The sequence below is a fragment of the Protopterus annectens genome, chromosome 1.part1, assembly GCF_019279795.1.
Source record: "Protopterus annectens isolate FY-2018-M chromosome 1.part1, PAN1.0, whole genome shotgun sequence".
Lineage (NCBI taxonomy): Eukaryota > Metazoa > Chordata > Ceratodontiformes > Protopteridae > Protopterus > Protopterus annectens.
Window position 1 is genome coordinate 1,570,680,779 of NC_056726.1, and position 19,587 is coordinate 1,570,700,365.

A 19,587-nucleotide genomic window follows, 5' to 3' on the forward strand; every position below is an offset into this window, starting at 1 on the left:
CTGATGCAAAACTTGTTATTCTATCAACCTTTTACATTTATAAGAGCAACATTTAAAATCTGTCCATGATTTTGGGCTGTTGTCCCTCTTCACCCATTATTTTAACTTTGTCTTGAATTCTTGCACTATGAGGTTGAGTGGCATGTACTCAACTAGCACCTTCAGTCTTAAAACATGTGCCAGAGGATGCAATTCCTACCCACGTCTCATGGGGATTTCTGAGCCCACATGCCCGCATTAATAATATGATCTACTTTCATGGATGCCATTAGATGAAATAAGGCTGTTTCTGCCAGGTAGCATACAGCTGTTCTTCATCACCCACAATGCATGTCTTCACCTTTGAGCAGCATAAATTAATAAATGTTCATCCAGTATTCAGCATACATGCTTATTCAGTCTTGAACCCCTAGTCGGTGCCAACATTCCATTAATCACCTTGGTTTAAGGGAATTAGTCTGTGGTTACATAGCTCTATTGAAAACTGGCATTTTTTGGTGGGGTCACCAATGCTGAAATTATTCTCAGGTGGTATTAAGAACTGTTAAAATAATTTTAAGAATGGATCCCCAAAACAAAAAGTTTAGATACTATTTTTCATGTTGTTCAATGGTTAGGAATGAGCACAGAGAATTAACAAGTCTAGTACAACAGAGAAGGATGTTATTTGGTGTATACAAAACCGCCATCTTCCAGTGCTCTTACATTCCAAATGTATATAGCTGAGTGTTAGAAACAACTGGAATAAAAGTTGTTTGATTTGTATATAATAGATAAAACTGCAAATGTATTATTGTGCTATTTTGTAAATTCTCCTTTCTTAATATTGATCTTGCTGACCAAGACACAGATATTTGTTTTTGTTGCATATCATTTGTTGTTAGGCTATAAAATGATGACATTTCTACTTTGCTTTTAAACTTTGTCTTGTTTTGATCATGTCTATTATGGCTCTATATCTGTTTTATAATAAAAAGGGCTTTACCAAAAAGTACATGTAGCAATGCATAGTGAAATGTATTAACTGACAAATCATCACCAAGCCATTTGGTGGAAGCAGTCTTCTTTTTAGAGTACAGCAAATTTAAAAATTATCCATATCACTTGTGTTTTTGCCTTTTAAGATTTTGCCTTTTAAGAATAAAATAATGATCTCATTTTCACGGCCTTTACTACAGGTCTGGCAGATGACATTATTCCAGTTGCCAAAGAAGTCAAACCGACCATTGAGATCCAGCAAAGTGGAAATAATTTTACAGTCACATCCAAAACTCCAAAACATTCCACAACAAACAGTTTCACTATTGGAAAAGAAACTGAAATAACCACTATGAATGGAACTAAACTTAAGGTAAGAAAATGTGTAATGGTTTTCAAGACGTGTTGCTGCCAACACCCAACACAAAGGATGAGCTCAGTGTCAAGTTTATGAAGACTTGTCTTGTGTCTTTCGGCTTTTCCCGGTTAGGGGTCGCCACAGCAGAACTCCGGTCCGCTAATGATTGGCAGTAGATTTTTACGTGCTGGCTTGCCAGGCCTAACGCACAACCTTCAACGAAGGAACGCCCATTCACGCATGTCACCACACAGAAAATGCTCTAACTGAGAATCGAACAGACAACGTCTAACTGTGAGGTGACAACGCTACCGCAGCACCACCACCGCAGTCAAGTTTATGAAGACTAGTTTCTAGAAAATCAGACTGACTGAAAACAAAGCAAATAACTTGCTTTATTACAGACTTCTTTGTGTGTGTGTGTGTGTGTGTGTGTGTGTGTGTGTGTGTGTGTGTGTGTGTGTGTGTGTGTGTGTGTGTGTGTGTGTGTGTGTGTGTGTTGGGAAGAGTTGGCTTAGTGTATTAGCTGAACATCTGACTGTTATACAACTGTTATGTGCTACTTTGAACAGCTTGAGCAAATTTGTAAAAAGCCACAAATCTAAACAAGGAAGGGAAAATGCTATCTAGCAACTAAAAAAATAAACTATGACAGTATCAGAAAAGGTCAACAACAAATTATAAATGTTCATAGGTATATATTAGGTGTCTATCAGACTCAAATTCCTTATCTCTTTGCTTGAGGAATGACAGTGTAAATACATATGGGTGCACATAAGTGTGCATGATGTTAATATGCATAATTGTCTGTATGCTTATTTGTTTGTTTGTTTGTTTACTTATTTAGTTTTATTTATTTAAATTTGTTAGCCAGGGTAGAACATTGATCACAAATTACCAGTTTTAGTTTCAGCCTAGGAGACAATTAAAGCTTGTCACTTGCAGAGATATGCTGCAAGAGGTCAGGGGTTGGAGGTTGGCATAATGATTAAGGTATTTACTTTAGAGACACAAGGTGCAGTGTTTGATTTTCACATGGCATAATTAGCTAAGCTTAAAATGGCTCACAAGGACATTTACTAGTACTAGTCTATGAAGAGAGTTATATAGATGACTGAGACTACTTGCAATACAGACCTGAGTTTGAATTACTTTAGCAGTTCCTTAGTATGACAAGAGTTTTAAGTATGGGGAGTGTAAAGGAGAGGGACTAAGGAATGTGTCAGTAACTAGGAGTTTATGGCCTGAATGTGTTATGCGAGTTGAAATTTAATACTGGCATTTTACCATTTTCAGGAGGTGCATTTCTAGTTGAAAATGGAATTTTGGATAAGAGGATGTGTCTTTAAATGAGACTGGTATGCATTCCACGATTCTGGAACCTAGAATAGAAAAATAGAGATTTGTGTTTAGGAATTTAGCTTGAGGGGCCTGTAATAAGGGTGCAGAATGTGAAGATTTCTAAAACTGTAGATTAGAGAGTTTCATATTAGTCCGGATTAGTCTAGAAGTTTGGTTTTGTAGTAGTTTCGAACAGTTGTGATCTGAGAATGAAGTATGCCCTTTGGCAGGTAGACGTTTTGATTTTTGTAGGGTATTGAAATACTTTTCTTCTTTTGGTGAGTGTGTAATGAAGTTGGATGTTTTATTGGTAGAATTTCAATGAGAGACTGCATTCATTTTCAGGCATATGCTATTAATGAAAGGCCATATTCTAGTTCAGATAGTAAAATGCATTTTCCTATTGCAACTCTGGAGGGTTTTGAGATGAAGGGGGATATTTCTACGTGTATGGAAAAGCTAAAAGAAGGATCTAGCCAGAATCACAGGTATTTAAATGAGTTAGCATTTACAATAGTTAAATTGTTGTGGTCAGTGATTTGCAGTGTGGACGTAGCTTTGCTTAGTTTTTGTTTTGTCCTGAAGAGCATTTTTTTTGTTTTGGAGGAATTGAGTATAAGTTTATTGTTACTGATACAGTGAATCTTTTGTTTAAAACCCAGTTGATATTGTTTTTTATAAAGCTTTTTGGGATTTATTTGAGGAGTATATACTACCATGTTATTAGCAAGGTGTAAGAGCAGGAGGTGAGAAAGATCCAGAAGAAGTTTGTCGATATACATATATATATATATATATATATATATATATAGAAAAAAGGAGTGGGACAAGAACAGACCCTTGTGGAACACTTTGCTTCAGACTGGCCACTGGGGGGAGAGAGAGAGAGAGAAAGAAGAAAAAATGTAACACAGAAATGTTGTTTAGAGGGATGACTTTGGAACCAAAGTCGTGCTCTGGGCTAACACCTAAATCAAGTAGGTAGTATAGAAGTAAATTCGAATCTACATGATTAAACACCTTTGCCAGGTCGATAAACATGGCACCTGTGAGTTGTCCTTTGTCCATCCCTAATAGGATATCATCAGTTAGGGTCCATAGGGTTGTCGAGTTGCTCCAGCCAGAGCAAAACCCATGTTATTTATTAGACAAGAAGTTATAGTCTGATATGTATTTTGTTAACTGAATGTAAATATTTTTTCTAGGATTTTTTTTGCCTTTGTGGGAAGAATACAGATTGCATGGCAGTGTGAACATTTGATGGAATTAGGTTTATTAAAGCAAGTTTACATATGTCTGGCATGGTGTTTTGTGTTAGGCAAATACTGACTATATGCTGGAAGGATGTACTGATGTAATCCGTACAGCAGCAGATGAACCAGAGGCAGATGGCATCTGATCCTGGAGGACTGTCTGCTTTTAGGTTTCTGAGAATTGAAACTATGCCTCTTATTTTAATATGCTTGAAGTGAAATTGGAGAATGTATGGGAGAGGTTCTGGAGTTGGGGATATGCTTGTTGTGGTCATATGGGCTTTGGGTAGGTTGCTGAATTCCAGTAAGAAGTCTGATAGAGACCATTACATGGTGTTTTATGAAATGATGTTTTGTTTCTAACTGTGGGTCTGTTTACCTCTTTCCAGAACTGTTTGGGTACATTGATTAATGAGTTTTGTGTTGAATTCATTAGTTATGTTTCTTGGAAGGTTTAAGCAAGTATGTACATTAATGTACTTCTCAGATGCACTTGCCGCTATCATCTCATTCATGTGTGCCATCATTTGTCCCATTATTACATTTATTTGCCTGTATATATGTAATAAATAAAGGCCTCTGGGCCAGCTCATAGATAAAATAGATCCAGTGGACTAGTCCACCTATACAGACAGCAAATAGATAGATTAAAAAATATATTTTAAAGCCAGTCTGTTGGAATAGTGGTTGTAGCCCTGACTGAAATGTCAGTGTCCAGGATTTGATCAGGACCCTCAGAAGTTCTAGGACTGATCGGGGAAGGTAAAATTCAGTGGCTTAGATGGCTGTCCTTCAGTGAGGGGGAGTAACAGTTCCTCTCTCAGTAAATCACAATGAAGACTAGAAAGCATAATCAATAAGACAGATGATCCCATGATGTGTGTGATGTGCATGGTCATTGAGAGAAAATCAAAAAATGACATAGACCTTATCCTGCCCACACCATTTCTGGACCCACACACAGCCTAATGGTGATGCAACAGTCCTCATCCTATCTTCAAAAAGTCACTCTCTCAAGATAGATGATAAATACATTGATGGACAAAAAAGACCACATTCTGCAAAATGGAAAGTCCTTTCCTCAAGGAGTACATCAAGGAGTTGTCTCATGGTGTTTAGCTCCTATACGGACTGAGTGGAGAAAGCTCTAAGGAGTATCAGGATGATGCTGAGAATTCTGAGTTTAAAACAATTTATTTTTGTTTAATGCATTTATAGAGTTTATCAGGAATACTCACAAAAGTACAAATAAGCAGTCCAGCTGGTGCTTCAGTCATACAACGCATACAACATGTACACAATCATACAATGCATACTACATGTACACACTCATACAACATGTACACACTCATACAATGCATACAACATGTACACAATCATACAATGCATACTACATGTACACACTCATACAACATGTACACACTCATACAATGCATACAACATGTACACAATCATACAATGCATACTACATGTACACACTCATACAACATGTACACACTCATACAATGCATACTACATGTACACACTCATACAACGCATACTACATGTGCACAGCTATGTGGCTTTACCTTCAGCAATGATTCAGTTTTGCCTGCATTTTCTGCATGTAGTTTTCTTCAAGTTCTTTTCCTTGACACAGTTTTCCCTGATATCCTGTGTTCAATCGACTCTTTGTAACATTCATCCATCCAAGATCACTGCTAATCAGAAAACATGTAAAACTGAAATATGCACTTTAAAATCAATTTTACACTTCCCTGAGCTTTTGCAGTCTTGGAGTTAGAATATGTAAGTGAGGGGTTGTGGGGAACACAGGGACTTACATCCCTCAATAGAGATTATTTTAATTTGTCTGTGCGTTTGTGTGTGTCAGCTTTATTTTAGTTTATGGTGCTTTTGTTTTTCTTTGCAAAAGTATGTCCTGATTGTTTGACACTCGAGCAGTTATATTGCTAAGGAAATACAACTGGGCTGTTAGTATCCCGGAAACTGCATTTTGTCTTAGCATATATATTTGTCTAGCTATACAGACAGATAGGCAGACAGACAGCTAGATATAGACCTGAACTTTGGCCAGGACATCAGGGAACTTCCCATAGTCTTTTCAAAAGCTTTGTGGGATCTTTTACATCTACCTGAGCTTGCACTAACTCAGGTAGATGGAACCTCTGTTTAATATCTCACCTGAAGGGCAGCAGACTCAGGAGTGCAGCACCCTCATAATGCTGCACTCCAGTGTTAGCAATCCAGCCACTTGGAGTGGCAATACAGTCCATGGCCTTCTAGTCTTCCAACACCAAAGATAAGAGACCTCCCATTGTACCACCGGCTTGATATTCACAAAGCCTTTGTTTCTGGGACTGAAAACTCACAGTACCTCTTTTTGCTGCAAATATTCAGGTAGGATTAATTCAGATTAATTGTCTCAGCAAGTATTTGAATCATGTGATCTGCATTGAACAATTCATAAACTCTCATTTTTATTTTAAATATAATTTTTTTATAAAAAAAAAAATCTGTATATGCTTTCTGTCTAATCTGTAAATTTACAAAGATAGATGGATCATGTGATGTTACCCTCTGTGTTGGTGGAATTACAAAACTGCTTCCCTTCAGTGTGCAGCCAAGTGTTTTTAAGAACCATTGAATTGGTACTCTATATAAGCGTTCCTCCCCATCATACAAAAAAAAAGACAAACTCTGAGCAAAAGTCTGTGATGAGAGTAAAAGAGAACAATATGATTGAGTATACACATTAAAAGGAAACTATGCCATTAGGTGGTAAATTTCTAACATCATGTGGTAATGAAACCTGAAGTATATTAAAAAGCGTTACATATACATGTAAATAGCAAAGCTGATGCTTTGAAACCTGAAGTATATTAAAAAGCGTTACATATACATGTAAATAGCAAAGCTGATGCTTTGGGAACACACTACCTTGTCAAATAATTTATCAAATTCCAATTTGATGCAGTTGCTTTATTAAAAGATTATTGTATTTAAAGCAGACTACACAAATACGGTATTAAGTGTGGTGCTGCTGGGCAGTGGTGCTAAAATGTGGTACAATAAATTTAGAGCTGCGATTGCACTTCTGGATGTTGTGTGCTATGACAGAGTGCAATAGTATAATTATTTCAATACAAATGTGGAGCATTTTCAGAAAAAGGGCAAGCATTTCACTTAGAATTATACTCCTTCTTTAAATCTCTGTGTTAGAATAACTACATAATGTTGTATGATACAAAATGACTTGCCCCAATCACAAATGAAATAACTTGCCTGAATCACAAACATTAGTTTTTTTTTCTTTTTGCTGGTGTGTGTGTGTGTGTGTGTGTGTGTGTGTGTGTGTGTGTGTGTGTGTGTGTGTGTGTGTGTGTGTGTGTGTGTGTCCTAATATGGTTTCAGTAAGCTCTTAACCTGGTATTTTCTTTATTTTGAGACTTTAGGCGCTCATTAATTTGTCCTTTCAGTTTCATTGCTCTGATATTTGCATTTTATAACTTGTTCTTCAGTCACAAGATCATAGGAAGTCAGACGAGGCAGACCTAATGCCTGAGCCTTGTTTTTTTCAAAGGTAACCAAAAACATAAAAATAAGGTTCTGCACAAGATTTCTATTTGTAACCCTATTTTTCTTTTTACCTAGCTCAGGTTGTGAAATAATGTTACAGTATGTGTATTTCTAAGCAAGATTAAAGTATTACTTTATACAATAACAGAAAGGAATCATGTACATAAGTCACGAGCTATAGCTGTTACACTGAGTTCACATAAAAAGCTACTGACTGAAATTACAAATCCATGTCTGGATGGCTTTGGTGTGAATGGAAAATACCGCATAATAAAAAGAAACTGAAAAAAAAACATATGTCAAATTCTAAGTGTCTCCAGACTCTGCCCTCTTTTACCTTTCCATTCTTGTCGTCACCAAAGCGGTACAATCTGTAATGAAGCAAAAAATAAGTTTAAAAACGGTTCCTATATAACACTGCATGGATGTCACAATGTCACTACCTGCTGAAACTACTTTAATTTTTCTTCCTTTTTGATTTTTTTACTTGCAGTGTACCGTTAACATGGAAGATGGAAAGCTTGTGTGCAAGACAGAAAAGTTCACCCACATTCAGGAAGTTCAAGGAACAGAAATGGTCGAGGTAGGTGATATTTACCTATCTTATTTAAAGGGACTAGAACACTTAAAATTCAGTCACAGTGAGTCTTTGTCAGGAACTTCAGCTTGTAGACTCGCAGACAAGCAGCTAAAATCTCTGTCATATTTTTAAATAATGCTGAAAAGTGAGGGTGGGTAAATATTTGAATTGGGCCAGATCAAAAGACCGTTTGGCTTACTATGAATTTAAAGACAGAAAATATAGATCAACAGAAAAAGTATTTATCAAACACAATCACTTCACATAGATGAAAAATCAAATGATATGAATGTGACTTTGTGCTAATTCCATTGATAACCAGCACCCTATTCTCCTTTCCTAAGGCACTGTTATTATTCATATGTGACATCACAGAGTGATTTAAGAATTTATTTTTTTATTTTACTTTATTTTACATTTGTTGACCGGGCTAGTCTGGCTGGATACATGTCCATTTTCAGCAGAGGCCCACTATATACTAAGTACATTACATAATAAAATTTACTACTCTAAGTTAAAAGCTAAGATCAGATCTTACAAAAAAGGAAAGATAATTTAAAGAAGCAGCCATGTTTTAGGATGTTTGAAAAATATCAGTTTACTCTGCTCTTTGCAGTTCTTAACTTTTTCATATGCATTTTCTGTCTATAAACAGACTGTTTATCACTGCTTTGAATCACCGTTTTATGCATATCATTATAATTTCCCCCCTAGATGTAACGATGTAACATTGCCTCTCAGAGACTTACTGATTGGCTTCACTAAGTTTGACTTCTTTAAGGATATATAGATAGACAGATAGATGGATTTTGTGTGTGTGTGTGTGTGTGTGTGTGTGTGTGTGTATATATATATATATATATATATATATATATATATATATATATATATGTGTGTGTGTGTGTGTGTGTGTGTGTGTGTGTGAGTGTGTGTGTGTAAGAACCAAACTATATAAAGATTATTTATCCATTAAGTATATTGATTCCAACATCTGAAGATTTTCTCTTCTGAAAAATAAGACAGTGTTCTACTTTCTGACCATCTGCTATGATTTTAAAGGCCAGTGCCATGATCATCAATGGCCAACAGTTGAGAGATGTGCTGTTTACAGCTATATCCCAACTGCAGTGAAACCATATTACTGATGCTCACTTATTAACGCTATCACTTCGGTTACCTCTCCTATGGCAGCTCTGAATAATCAAGTTACACAACATGTTACGCAGTCTCTAGCAAAGCTTGCCTTTATGATAAAATGAACAAAACAACCCATTTCTACAACTCACCATTTGACTAAATACATTTGTTAACTGAGAAGGTCATGCTGGGCATAACCCATTTTTGAATGATGGCTAGAAAGAACAGTTCATTGTAAAAGTTTCACACGTATTTAACTACTTAGTAACATACAAGGCAGATATATAATACATTTAATAAAAAAACATATTCAGTACTTTTACCAAAGGGTACATGTCAATTGACCGAGAGGTCTTTAATCGAGTGCTGAACAATAAAAAAAAAGGGGTGGGGCAAAACAATTTTTGTCAAACTTCATAAGAAAGTTATAACTGCATGAGGGTAAGCCCTGCCTGTATCTCTCATATGGGGGGATGCCAGAACAATTCCTAATCTTAAATATATCTACTTTCAGGTCATACAACAGTAGAGAAATAAGAAAACTGTACCATCAGCGAAAGCTGTTTTGCCCAAGTTTCTTAGGTCAATCTCATAAGGAGGAACAAAAGGGCAAAATGCAAAATATTTATGAACAACTAAGGAGAGAGCTCACAGGATGGTTAAAATGTTACTTTATACAGGTTTTACCACATACCCAGTTCTTTAACCATTACAGACTCTCACAAGAAACAACTCAAGTTGCAAAGTCCAACACCCCAGATAGGCAAGCCAAGCAACCCCCCCCCCCAAAAAAAACACAGTCAACTACAGTCAGCATCAAGCAATAAAGCAATACAGTTAAGAGCAGACTTGCAACATCATGAATACCATACCGTACCATACTGTACCGTACCATACCATACCATAACATACCATACCATGCCATCCCATCCATAACATCAGCAAACTAAAGAATTAAAGATACTACAGCCATAGTCAACGTTCCATCGACAAAATGCCAAATACTACATACAGTATTTTGCACAATGTGGAAGAGATGGTTAAAATGTGACACATTTATTAAAACTTCAGAATGAAGCTTGCACTATGGTTAAATGGTGGACTTTATAATTATAAAAAAATCTTTTGTACCCCCAGTCTCTCTTTCCTTGCTACAACAGTTTTTTGGCTACAATGTAAATTTTTCCTTACACACTATTTAGTAGACAAAAACGCTATCCAGCAGTTGTAATATATTATGTTTTACCCGACGCCCAGCTCATCAAACATTATATATTTGAGAGTAAGTTGAAAATGTCCTGGACTCCCCAACTCAAAATAAATAAATAAGCAAATTATTCTCATATTCTGTCTTAGCATCTCTAGTTACAAATTCTCAGTGACAAACAACTTTAGCCTTTCTCCTCATCTCAGTTGTTACTTCATTCTACCCACTAAATTGCTAATACTTTAATCTTTGACACACAAGCATATCTGCATTCAGAAACACACACACACACACACACACACACACACACACACACACACACACACACACACACACACACACATCAATTACAGCCACTTGTATGAATGTACATCCTGGATGCTTGCTTGAGATCAAGTGAATGAATAAATTCATGAATAATGACCCAACTCCGCCCTCTGCTCCCTCTCATTTAATAAGAATAAAGAAACTCAAGGACAGAGAGAACTAAGGACATTTAAACATTTCCTGTTATATAATAGAAAATGCATTAATAATTATTTCACATTATTAAGCATTTTGCAAATCATAAAAACATATTTTGTCATTATTTAGTGACTGTAATCTCAACAATTTACCAGAAACCATAAAGTTTACAAAGAACACGCCAAAATACTTTTCATTTTCTTTGATCAATAATTCTGGAAAAAAGCCAAAAATAGTAGGAGAAAAGGGGGACAATTTTAAATATTATTTTATGTATTTGTTAAACAGGTAAAGCAATGGGCAAAGTGTCCCTTATCAGGGGCAGCCCAGAAGCCCTGTCTGGTTAAGTTACTTGCTCAAAGTCATAAAGTAGGCAAAAGGAGGTAAAAGGATTCAAATCCTGTTATAGATAACTCTGAGTCACTTAAAATGTTAACAGAACACTAAGTGTTGACTGCACTTGCATTTTCTGAACAGTAAAAACTATAAACTGTAGCTATGAATATCAAGATACAAGCAGTGAAAATGTTTTTAGTCCCTTCAGTTTTATACACAGGTCAGGCATATTTTTATCAACCACAGGAAAAGCTGTAGATATCAAATAATACAAAGAGTTGAAGGACTTTATTTGGGAGGGGAAGGGGGCAAGAGTTAAGTGGGATAAGTTGATCCTTCCAATAGAACAAGGTGATTTGGGATTACCTAATTTGAAATGATATTTCACAGCTACTCAGTTAAGGCTCCTATACATAGCACAGGCAAAAACATGTAATTCAAAGTGGAAAGATGAAATGGGGGAAGCTCAATAAATAAGGAGAGACTGGAATTTTGGATGCAGATCCTTAAGGAGAATAACAGTAGCCATACAGAATATTATATTCATAAAGTAGCAGAAAGTTCTCTAAGAACTAAGCCAATACCAGAAATGAGAACAGAGATTTTGTTGATAGGGATGACTGCAATTAGGGGGACAGAGAATAGGCAAGAGGGGCTGGAATTTACTGGAGACAACTGGCAAATGAACCAAGGTACTGGGAGCAAGTAATTAGAGATGGAAACGTAATAGAATGGGAAGAGGCCAAGAATGCATTTATACTGCAGGCTAGAGATTGCCTTCCCTATCAAGGACTGATATCAGAGTATAGGCAAACAGAAAGAAATATGAGGAATCCTAAGTGAAATACCTGCACAGATAGAGCTTTTAGTTGAATCTAGAACATAAATTGCTATTAAAGAAACAGATCATTAGTAAGACATATAAATATGGCACAATAACTATAGAAATCAATCAGAGGAGGTTAGAAAGGATTGGGAAGATAGACTAGATAAGCAATTCACAAAGAAACAAAAGGAATATATATGTATAGCTCCCAAATATGCAACAAAGCCTTGAAGATTTAGGATTTTTGCTTGGTTATGTTTGCATAGGTATTTTTATACCCCAAGCAGACTCCAAAAAAATTTCCTCGGGTACATTGCAAATGTTGGAGGTGTGATGGGGAAGAAAGGGGTAATTAGAAACATATTTCTGGGAGTGTAATAAGTTGGCAAACTTTAAAAATTTCCTGCAGACTATACTATCAGAAATACTGGGTGAGCAAATTGTTGAAACCAAGGAAAAATTTGTGAGCTCAGATGCAGGATCTGAATCACCTAGACATAATAAGTCCTTTACTGAGTTTAATTCTGGTGGCTGCCAAAAAAGCAATTACTAGAAATGGAAATCAAAGTCTAAACTAATCATATTAGAAATTCTGAATATATTAACAGAGATAAAAGAACTGGAATTTAGATCTTCAGAAAAAGGTAGACACAAATTGCAAAGACAAAAATGGGAATTGTGGGAACAATACATGCAGAATAATGTTTTGGAGGAGGAAAGAGGTTTCATAGAAGATAGAAATTGAATGGGCTATGTTTAATAGAAAGCAGAAATTGAATGGACTATGTAATGTTCAATTAACAATGACAGTATAGAAGATTATATGTGATGTATAATGTTTTTAGCTGGCAATATATCAATATGGTTTATTTTCATTTATATAAATGTATGATTGCCAATGTTATAAGTGATAATTCAATAAGAATGTTTTTTGTTTAAAAAATAGAAACTATGAAACTAATAACTAGCATTATTATTATTATTAACTGGCAGTAATCGTCATGATTTATCAGAAAAAAAGAAGATGACAAGGGATAGTGCATAACTACAAGGCAAAATCAGTGATGTCCTGTCAAATCAGAGACAGGTATGAGTCAGGCTACTCCAATTCACTTAAAAAAGTGAACAGAACAACAGATTTTGCATAAATAAATTCTGAATATCTCTGAACATCAGAAACTTTGAAACTATATCCCCTGGCATTACTGGCTGACTATAAACCTTAGTGAGTTTTAATCCCCAGTGATCTATCAGAAAAAAAGACATGAGTGAAGGTCTGGCAGTTAGTGCAGAGGATTAAGGCTCTAAACTCTTAGTGAGCCTTTTCCTGTAGTCAAGTGTAAAGGGTTTGATTCTTTCTACCTCCATTTGCCTACTGTGTGTCTTACAGTAAGTCACTTAACCAGACAGCACTCCGGTGTTGACCCTTTACCTATGAGACAAAATAGCTATGCACAGTTTCTGAACATTAAAAGCAGAGTTGAATCATGATCAAATGGGTACCTAGGAAGTAAAATGGACCAGATTCCCCCCAACCATAATAATGTCCCATTACTTGTCTGTCTCTACCTATTTACCATAAAATGTTGTTGAAACCTGTCAGCATGCCTACTATTGTCTTCTTTACTTTTAAAGTGATTACAGTGACTTGAATTTAATTTAAAAGTTTTATTAAAAAATGTACATAACTTGGTCAGACTCACACTAGAAAAAGGCAAAGGAATCAAAGGCTGCACTACAGGAAGCATCTCATTAACAGCTCATAGTCTTAACTCATCTGCACTAAATACCAAACTTTTGTAGCCAAGCATAATTGCATTCTGCACGCCTATGCCTACAAAAAGCAAGTTAAATTAAAAATCCATTCATAGTTAATGTTTCAACATTAAATTCATAGACTTCCTGCTATGCAGTTGATTGACATACAAATAAGCACAATGTAAACAGTCAACAAAACAAGGAAGCCAATAAGTGTACCCAAAGAACTTAGCTCATATGATGAAGACCCTGTTTACTACAATCGATCCCTTCCTTCTTTTACACCATCACTACTCTGGGATGCTGGGCAGACACACAGAGATGTACCTATCAGTTACAGCCCCTTGTATGATTGTGTTTATTGCTTATGATAAAACAAATGAAGAAATGCATAAATAATAATCAAGAAGTGTATTTCATCTCACTATTGTGGGAAGCATACAGTGCATCCCATTGTAACCTCCATGCTCTCTCAACCTCTTAGCACAAGAATCAGAGACAAAGATGCAAACATCAGGAGCAGATTTTAAATGGCTATCTTATATATTTAGACGGTTGTATTAATACAACAGAATGGCATTAAATATACTGATCCCAAAGATATTGCCAATATCCTGGCAGATCGATTTAGTGCCAACTTCACTCACCTCTCACCCCCTAAAGGGCCCATCTCAATACCAAAAGATTGCCAAATTCCGATAATCACAGCCACACAGGTAGAAACAGCACTCTCCAAAGCTAAGAATACAGCATCCATGGGACCAGATGACATCCCAGGCTGTGTACTACATGAACTACAAAATGAACTGGCACCCCACCTAAGTGTCATGTTTAATCATAGCCTCACCTGAGGCTTCGTGCCCACTGAGTGGCGTACAGCAACAGTTATCCCGCTCCACAAGGGAGGATCCACCTTGGATCCTGGGAACTACTGTCCCATCAGTCTGACAAGCCTGATCTGCAAGGGCATGGAACGCATTATCATGGAACTTATAAACAAAGACATTGGCAACCTCCAGACACTGGACCCCACCCAGTTTGGGTTTGTGAAGGGCCGAGCTTGTCTCCTGAATCTGATTGACTTCTTCGAATTGGTCTCCAGAGCTGTGGACAAGGGTAAAGAGGTCCACACAGCCTATCTGGACCTCACCAAGGCCTTCGACACCATCCCCCACTCTGGAATCATAGATAAACTTACTAAGCTGGGCATAAATCCCTACGTCACTCGATGGGTTGCCAACTGGCTTACTGACAGAACCCAGACTGTAAAAGTAGATGATTCCAAATCCAGCTCCAGACAAGTGACAAGTGGAGTACCTCAGGGTTCAGTCCTGGGACCACTCTTGTTTGGCATCTAATTCTCTGAAGTACAGGCCAACACTAAGGGACTCTGGCTAACAAAGTTTGCAGATGACTGCAAAATGGGAGCCATTATTGAATCCCCAAATGATGTGGATATTCTACAAAAGGGCCTTACAGAAACAGATGACTGGTGCCAGAGCCATGGGCTCAAGCTTAATGCCAAGAAATGTATAGTTATCCCCTTTGGAAAAAAACATGTACCCATGAACTACCACATAGGTGGCAGGACACTAAACATCGAAAGTGTGATGAGAGACTTAGGGACACAAGTGGACAGTGGTCTCACTTTCGATAACCACATCGCCACAACAGTCAGGAAATCCTTCTACGTGGCACACCTCATCACTAAGGGCTTTTCATCCAGAAAAAAGGAGGTCATTGTCCCACTGTACTCATCCCTCATTAGACCCAATATAGAGTATAATGCCCCATTTGGTATGTACCTCACAAGACATCTGCAACAGCTGGAAAGGCCACAGAAATACCTCACTGAAAGAATCACAAGCCTAAAGCAGATGCCATATGCTGACCATCTAAAAAACCTCCAGCTATACTCTGTGACATATCGTCTTCTCAGAGGCGATCTCTGCTTAACATACAAGGCCATGTCAAACCCTGAGCTGTTGGATATGCTCCACTTAAAGAAAGCTCAATCCCACAGAGCCACACGCTCCATGGATCTAAACCTTATCATCACAATGAACAAAACATGCTGGAGGGATAGGTTCCTGACCCAGAGACTCCCCATACTCTGGAATAGACTGCCCATACATGTCAAGCAGAGCACCTCATTGGACCTCTTCAAAAGGAACCTTGATGATTGGATGGGAGATAGGAAATTCACCCCGGGGATCATGTCAGTCACCTTGCTAGACAGGGGCCCAGAGAAGTAAATATTGTGGGAAAAAATTTCCAGGGAATTGTTATGGCTAGACTTGTATAGGCCTTAGGGCCGATAGCCTAGTACCAACCTATGAACCTATGAACCTATGAACAAACATTTTCTGAAGGACAGAAAGTCTGAATCTCACGTCTGACATTATTTAGTGTCTGTAATCCACAACAATTTGATACAAAGACATAATTTTACAAGGAGAACACCAAATTAATTTTCAATTTCTTTGCTCAAGAATTCTGGACTAAGCAAAAAATAATTGGGCAGGCAAAAACTGGGCAATACTGTTTTTTTATCTGTCAGTTAACCAGGTAAACCCACTGGAGAAATTGTCTCTTTTCAGTTGTGTCTGAGTGACCTTCTCACAGACAGACTGCAGGCAAATGGAGGTGGGAGGTTTCAAACCTTGTACTTTTGACTACAGGAAGCAATCTGTTAACAGCTCATTGCCTTAATTGTCAGACAACTCTAATTTACTTAAAATGTTAATAGAATTACAACTGGTTTTGCATAGAGAACTATGAAACTCTAATGCCTGATGTACCAAACAAAACAGAAGAAAAAGTTAAGGGAGGTCTGGTAGTTGCTGTGGAGAATTAAGACTTTGAGCTCTTAATGAGCTACCTCAGGGGTACAGGGTTTGATTATTTCTATCTCCAAGCAATTCACTTAACCAGAAGTTATCTGAGGAATTACACACACAGACACACACCTGCTTTCCTAAACACATCTCACACTTACTTCCTCACTGTTGTTTAATGCAATAAAATCCATTTCACAGTACTTCTGACTGCTCTTCTTAAAAATGCAAATACATCATCTTGGAGTCTTTTCAAAAAACCTGCACTGCACCCTCCTATGACATAAGAATGCATTTGTGAAAACAAACTCACTAGCGTGCACTCAGAGTCAGCCATGTTTGTGTGCACTCAGCTGGGTGAAAGACTTTTTAATACTCCAGAGACTGGGCAACTCAGGGGGAACACACACTTTCATTGGGGGGATATGCCCCTGTGTGTCCCATTTAGTGCACTCCTGCCTTGCACTCATTTTCTGCTGATAGTGTTATTACTTTTGCAGCTGTCTAGAGTGCAATGTGCTTCATGATTAGGTACAAAATAAAGTGCCTTCCACATGGTCTCCAAGTACTGCTGTGAAGCAATGTCCATACACACCAGATTTATTAGAAGGACAATACTCAGAATATCCATTACATCATCTGTCTGTGTCTCCTCTCCTGGCATTCAGGTTTGAGTATGATCCAAGATCAGATGTGTTACAAGTTATCCTTTGTCATTTATCACCATGTTGGCAGTACTTGTACTTTCATACCTTCACTTTTTGCTTTTATAACATAATGTGTATTAGGTATAATTGCATATTTTCAGGAGGCAAAACATTAGGTATTACTCGGTGGTTTTGTTTTACCCAGTTCTACCAGATGCACAAGTGGAACCAGTAGAATTCAATCTCAGAGATGGTGAAGTTAGTTAATCTAACATATTATTGTATAACCTTTGAAGCATGCTGTCAGTTTATTCCACAGTAATTATAAGAGTTCTTTGATATAAAATATTGAGATACATGTTACAATAATCACAAACTGCACTTGATTTTATTGTTTCTTTGTTGCAAGAAAGGGCACTGAATTTCTATTCAATAATGCTGACAACCATAATTTGTATCTCTGAAAATGGGAAGATCTCGTTATTGTATTAATTTGTTAAGTGAGTAAATCGGGTCTATATTAAATCACCGAATACTTAAAAAAGTGAACGGTGTTTAATCGATCCCATGTAAGCAAAAGCTTACAATGTCGAAGTGTCACAAAAGCGATTTCTTTCCAAGGGAAATAAATCGCTGTTCCAACAAAAAAAAAAATAAAAAAAATAAAAATCAGTTACAAATATTGCATTAAGTGGGGGCCTTCGCCCCCCCCTACTTAAATATACCAACTCCAAGACTGCACTACAGTGCCGAAAATAGCAAAGTACCGAAGAGGCCAAGCAAATTCTTTCCCAGGAAAAGAATTTGTTTAACAGCCACTTCGATATTTTCTGTTTTCAGCCTTTTCAGTTCGACCAAGACGCAAGAATGTTTCTTCGGTCTTCTAATATAGACCCAGTAAATCTACTAGACACAAGTGACTTTTTCAGGAGTGACCTTGGAGCACTGTCTAGGAAAGTATTATGCCCAGGCTGATGTAATAGTCAAATGAATAGTAATTAGTAATAGAATCAAACCAGGAACTCCAGAATGAAGCCCATTAGTCATTCATAGCCGTAGTCCTCTGTGCTAAATGGACAGACCATTAGCTCACAAGGATAAATAAAGAGAATATTACAGTTCAGGAAAGCACTGTCTGGCAGAATGGCAGTTCACTAAGACATTTTATTAAATTGTTAAAATACTGAAGTAACTTCTGAATGGAGGCAGGGTAAATCTAGCAATCTTCTCATGTTGGAGGGGGTCATATCCCCATTTCAGGATCAGTTATACTTCCTTAATGATTGAAGTCTCACTGGTGCCTGAAAAGTTTGACAAAAAAAAATCCCAAAAGCCAATGAATTTCTTTTCAATGAAGTGCCACACAGGCATTCATTGTGTAACTAATAAAGAAAATGGAGGCAAAGCTTTATTATATGAAGACAGAAAGATTACCAACATAAATACTAATGAATGTTTCTTTTTCTTTCAGACGCTAACAGCTGGGTCAGCCACTTTGGTCAGAAGGAGCCGGAAAGTTTAATTCATTAGAAATGACATTCATTATTCTTATTAACTTTGTACAATAAAGTTGTTGAAAATTAATTACTGTGTTCCTGGAGATTCTTTTTAATTTTATTTTAAGGATTATACCCCGCTTTTGCCACTTAACAGGATAGTAACAGCATTACTGCCAAGCCCTACTAAAACAGATGCTTCAGTTCAAGTTCTGCAGAATGGAAAGATATATGAACTCTCTTTTAAAGAGCTGAAATTGGTTTAAAAGAGAATAAAAGGAGGAAGAATAGTTTGGTCATGCTGATTTCATTTGTTGGGAAATTGTGGCTTCATTATGTGCAAAAAATGAGCAATGATTTCAACTAGATAAAATATTATTGCTAACGCAGAAAGGGTTTTCAGCGGGAAGCTAGTGGTAAACATGCATAAATAGTTTCTTTGACTTGGCGACAGCAAACAAGAATTCATCTGAGCTGTAGATATTGCATGTGGCTTACAATCACTTTGTTGATCGCACATTTCTGAGAAACTACCTTTGGCTGAACTAAAATTATGAATGCCACAATATCAAATCTTACAATAGCGAGCATTCGCTGTTGTAAGGTTTAACACTGTAGTGCGATATCGAAGTTTGTATATATAAGTAGGGGGGTGGGGGGGAGCACCCCCCCACATGGGGATGCAGTGGGGCTTGCCCCCCTGCAAAAGTGTTTGTTAATGTTGAGCGGAAGAGCAGCATTTCAGTAAAGTTGACATTTTCGAAATTCCGACTTTATTAAAATGCTGTC

General features: G+C 37.1%; 1 protein-coding gene across 1 annotated transcript in view; it reads left to right on the top strand.

Moving 5' to 3' along the window:
• Nucleotides 1–18,886, top strand: part of LOC122811468 (fatty acid-binding protein, liver) — a 35,105-nt gene extending 16,219 nt beyond the window's left edge. The window contains exons 2-4 of the mRNA XM_044083327.1: nucleotides 1,179–1,351; nucleotides 8,003–8,092; nucleotides 18,774–18,886. Coding sequence (XP_043939262.1) covers nucleotides 1,179–1,351; nucleotides 8,003–8,092; nucleotides 18,774–18,824 — 314 coding nt within the window. The 3' untranslated portion in view covers nucleotides 18,825–18,886. The remainder of the gene's footprint in view (nucleotides 1–1,178; nucleotides 1,352–8,002; nucleotides 8,093–18,773) is intronic.
• The last annotated feature ends 701 nt before the right edge of the window (nucleotides 18,887–19,587 follow it).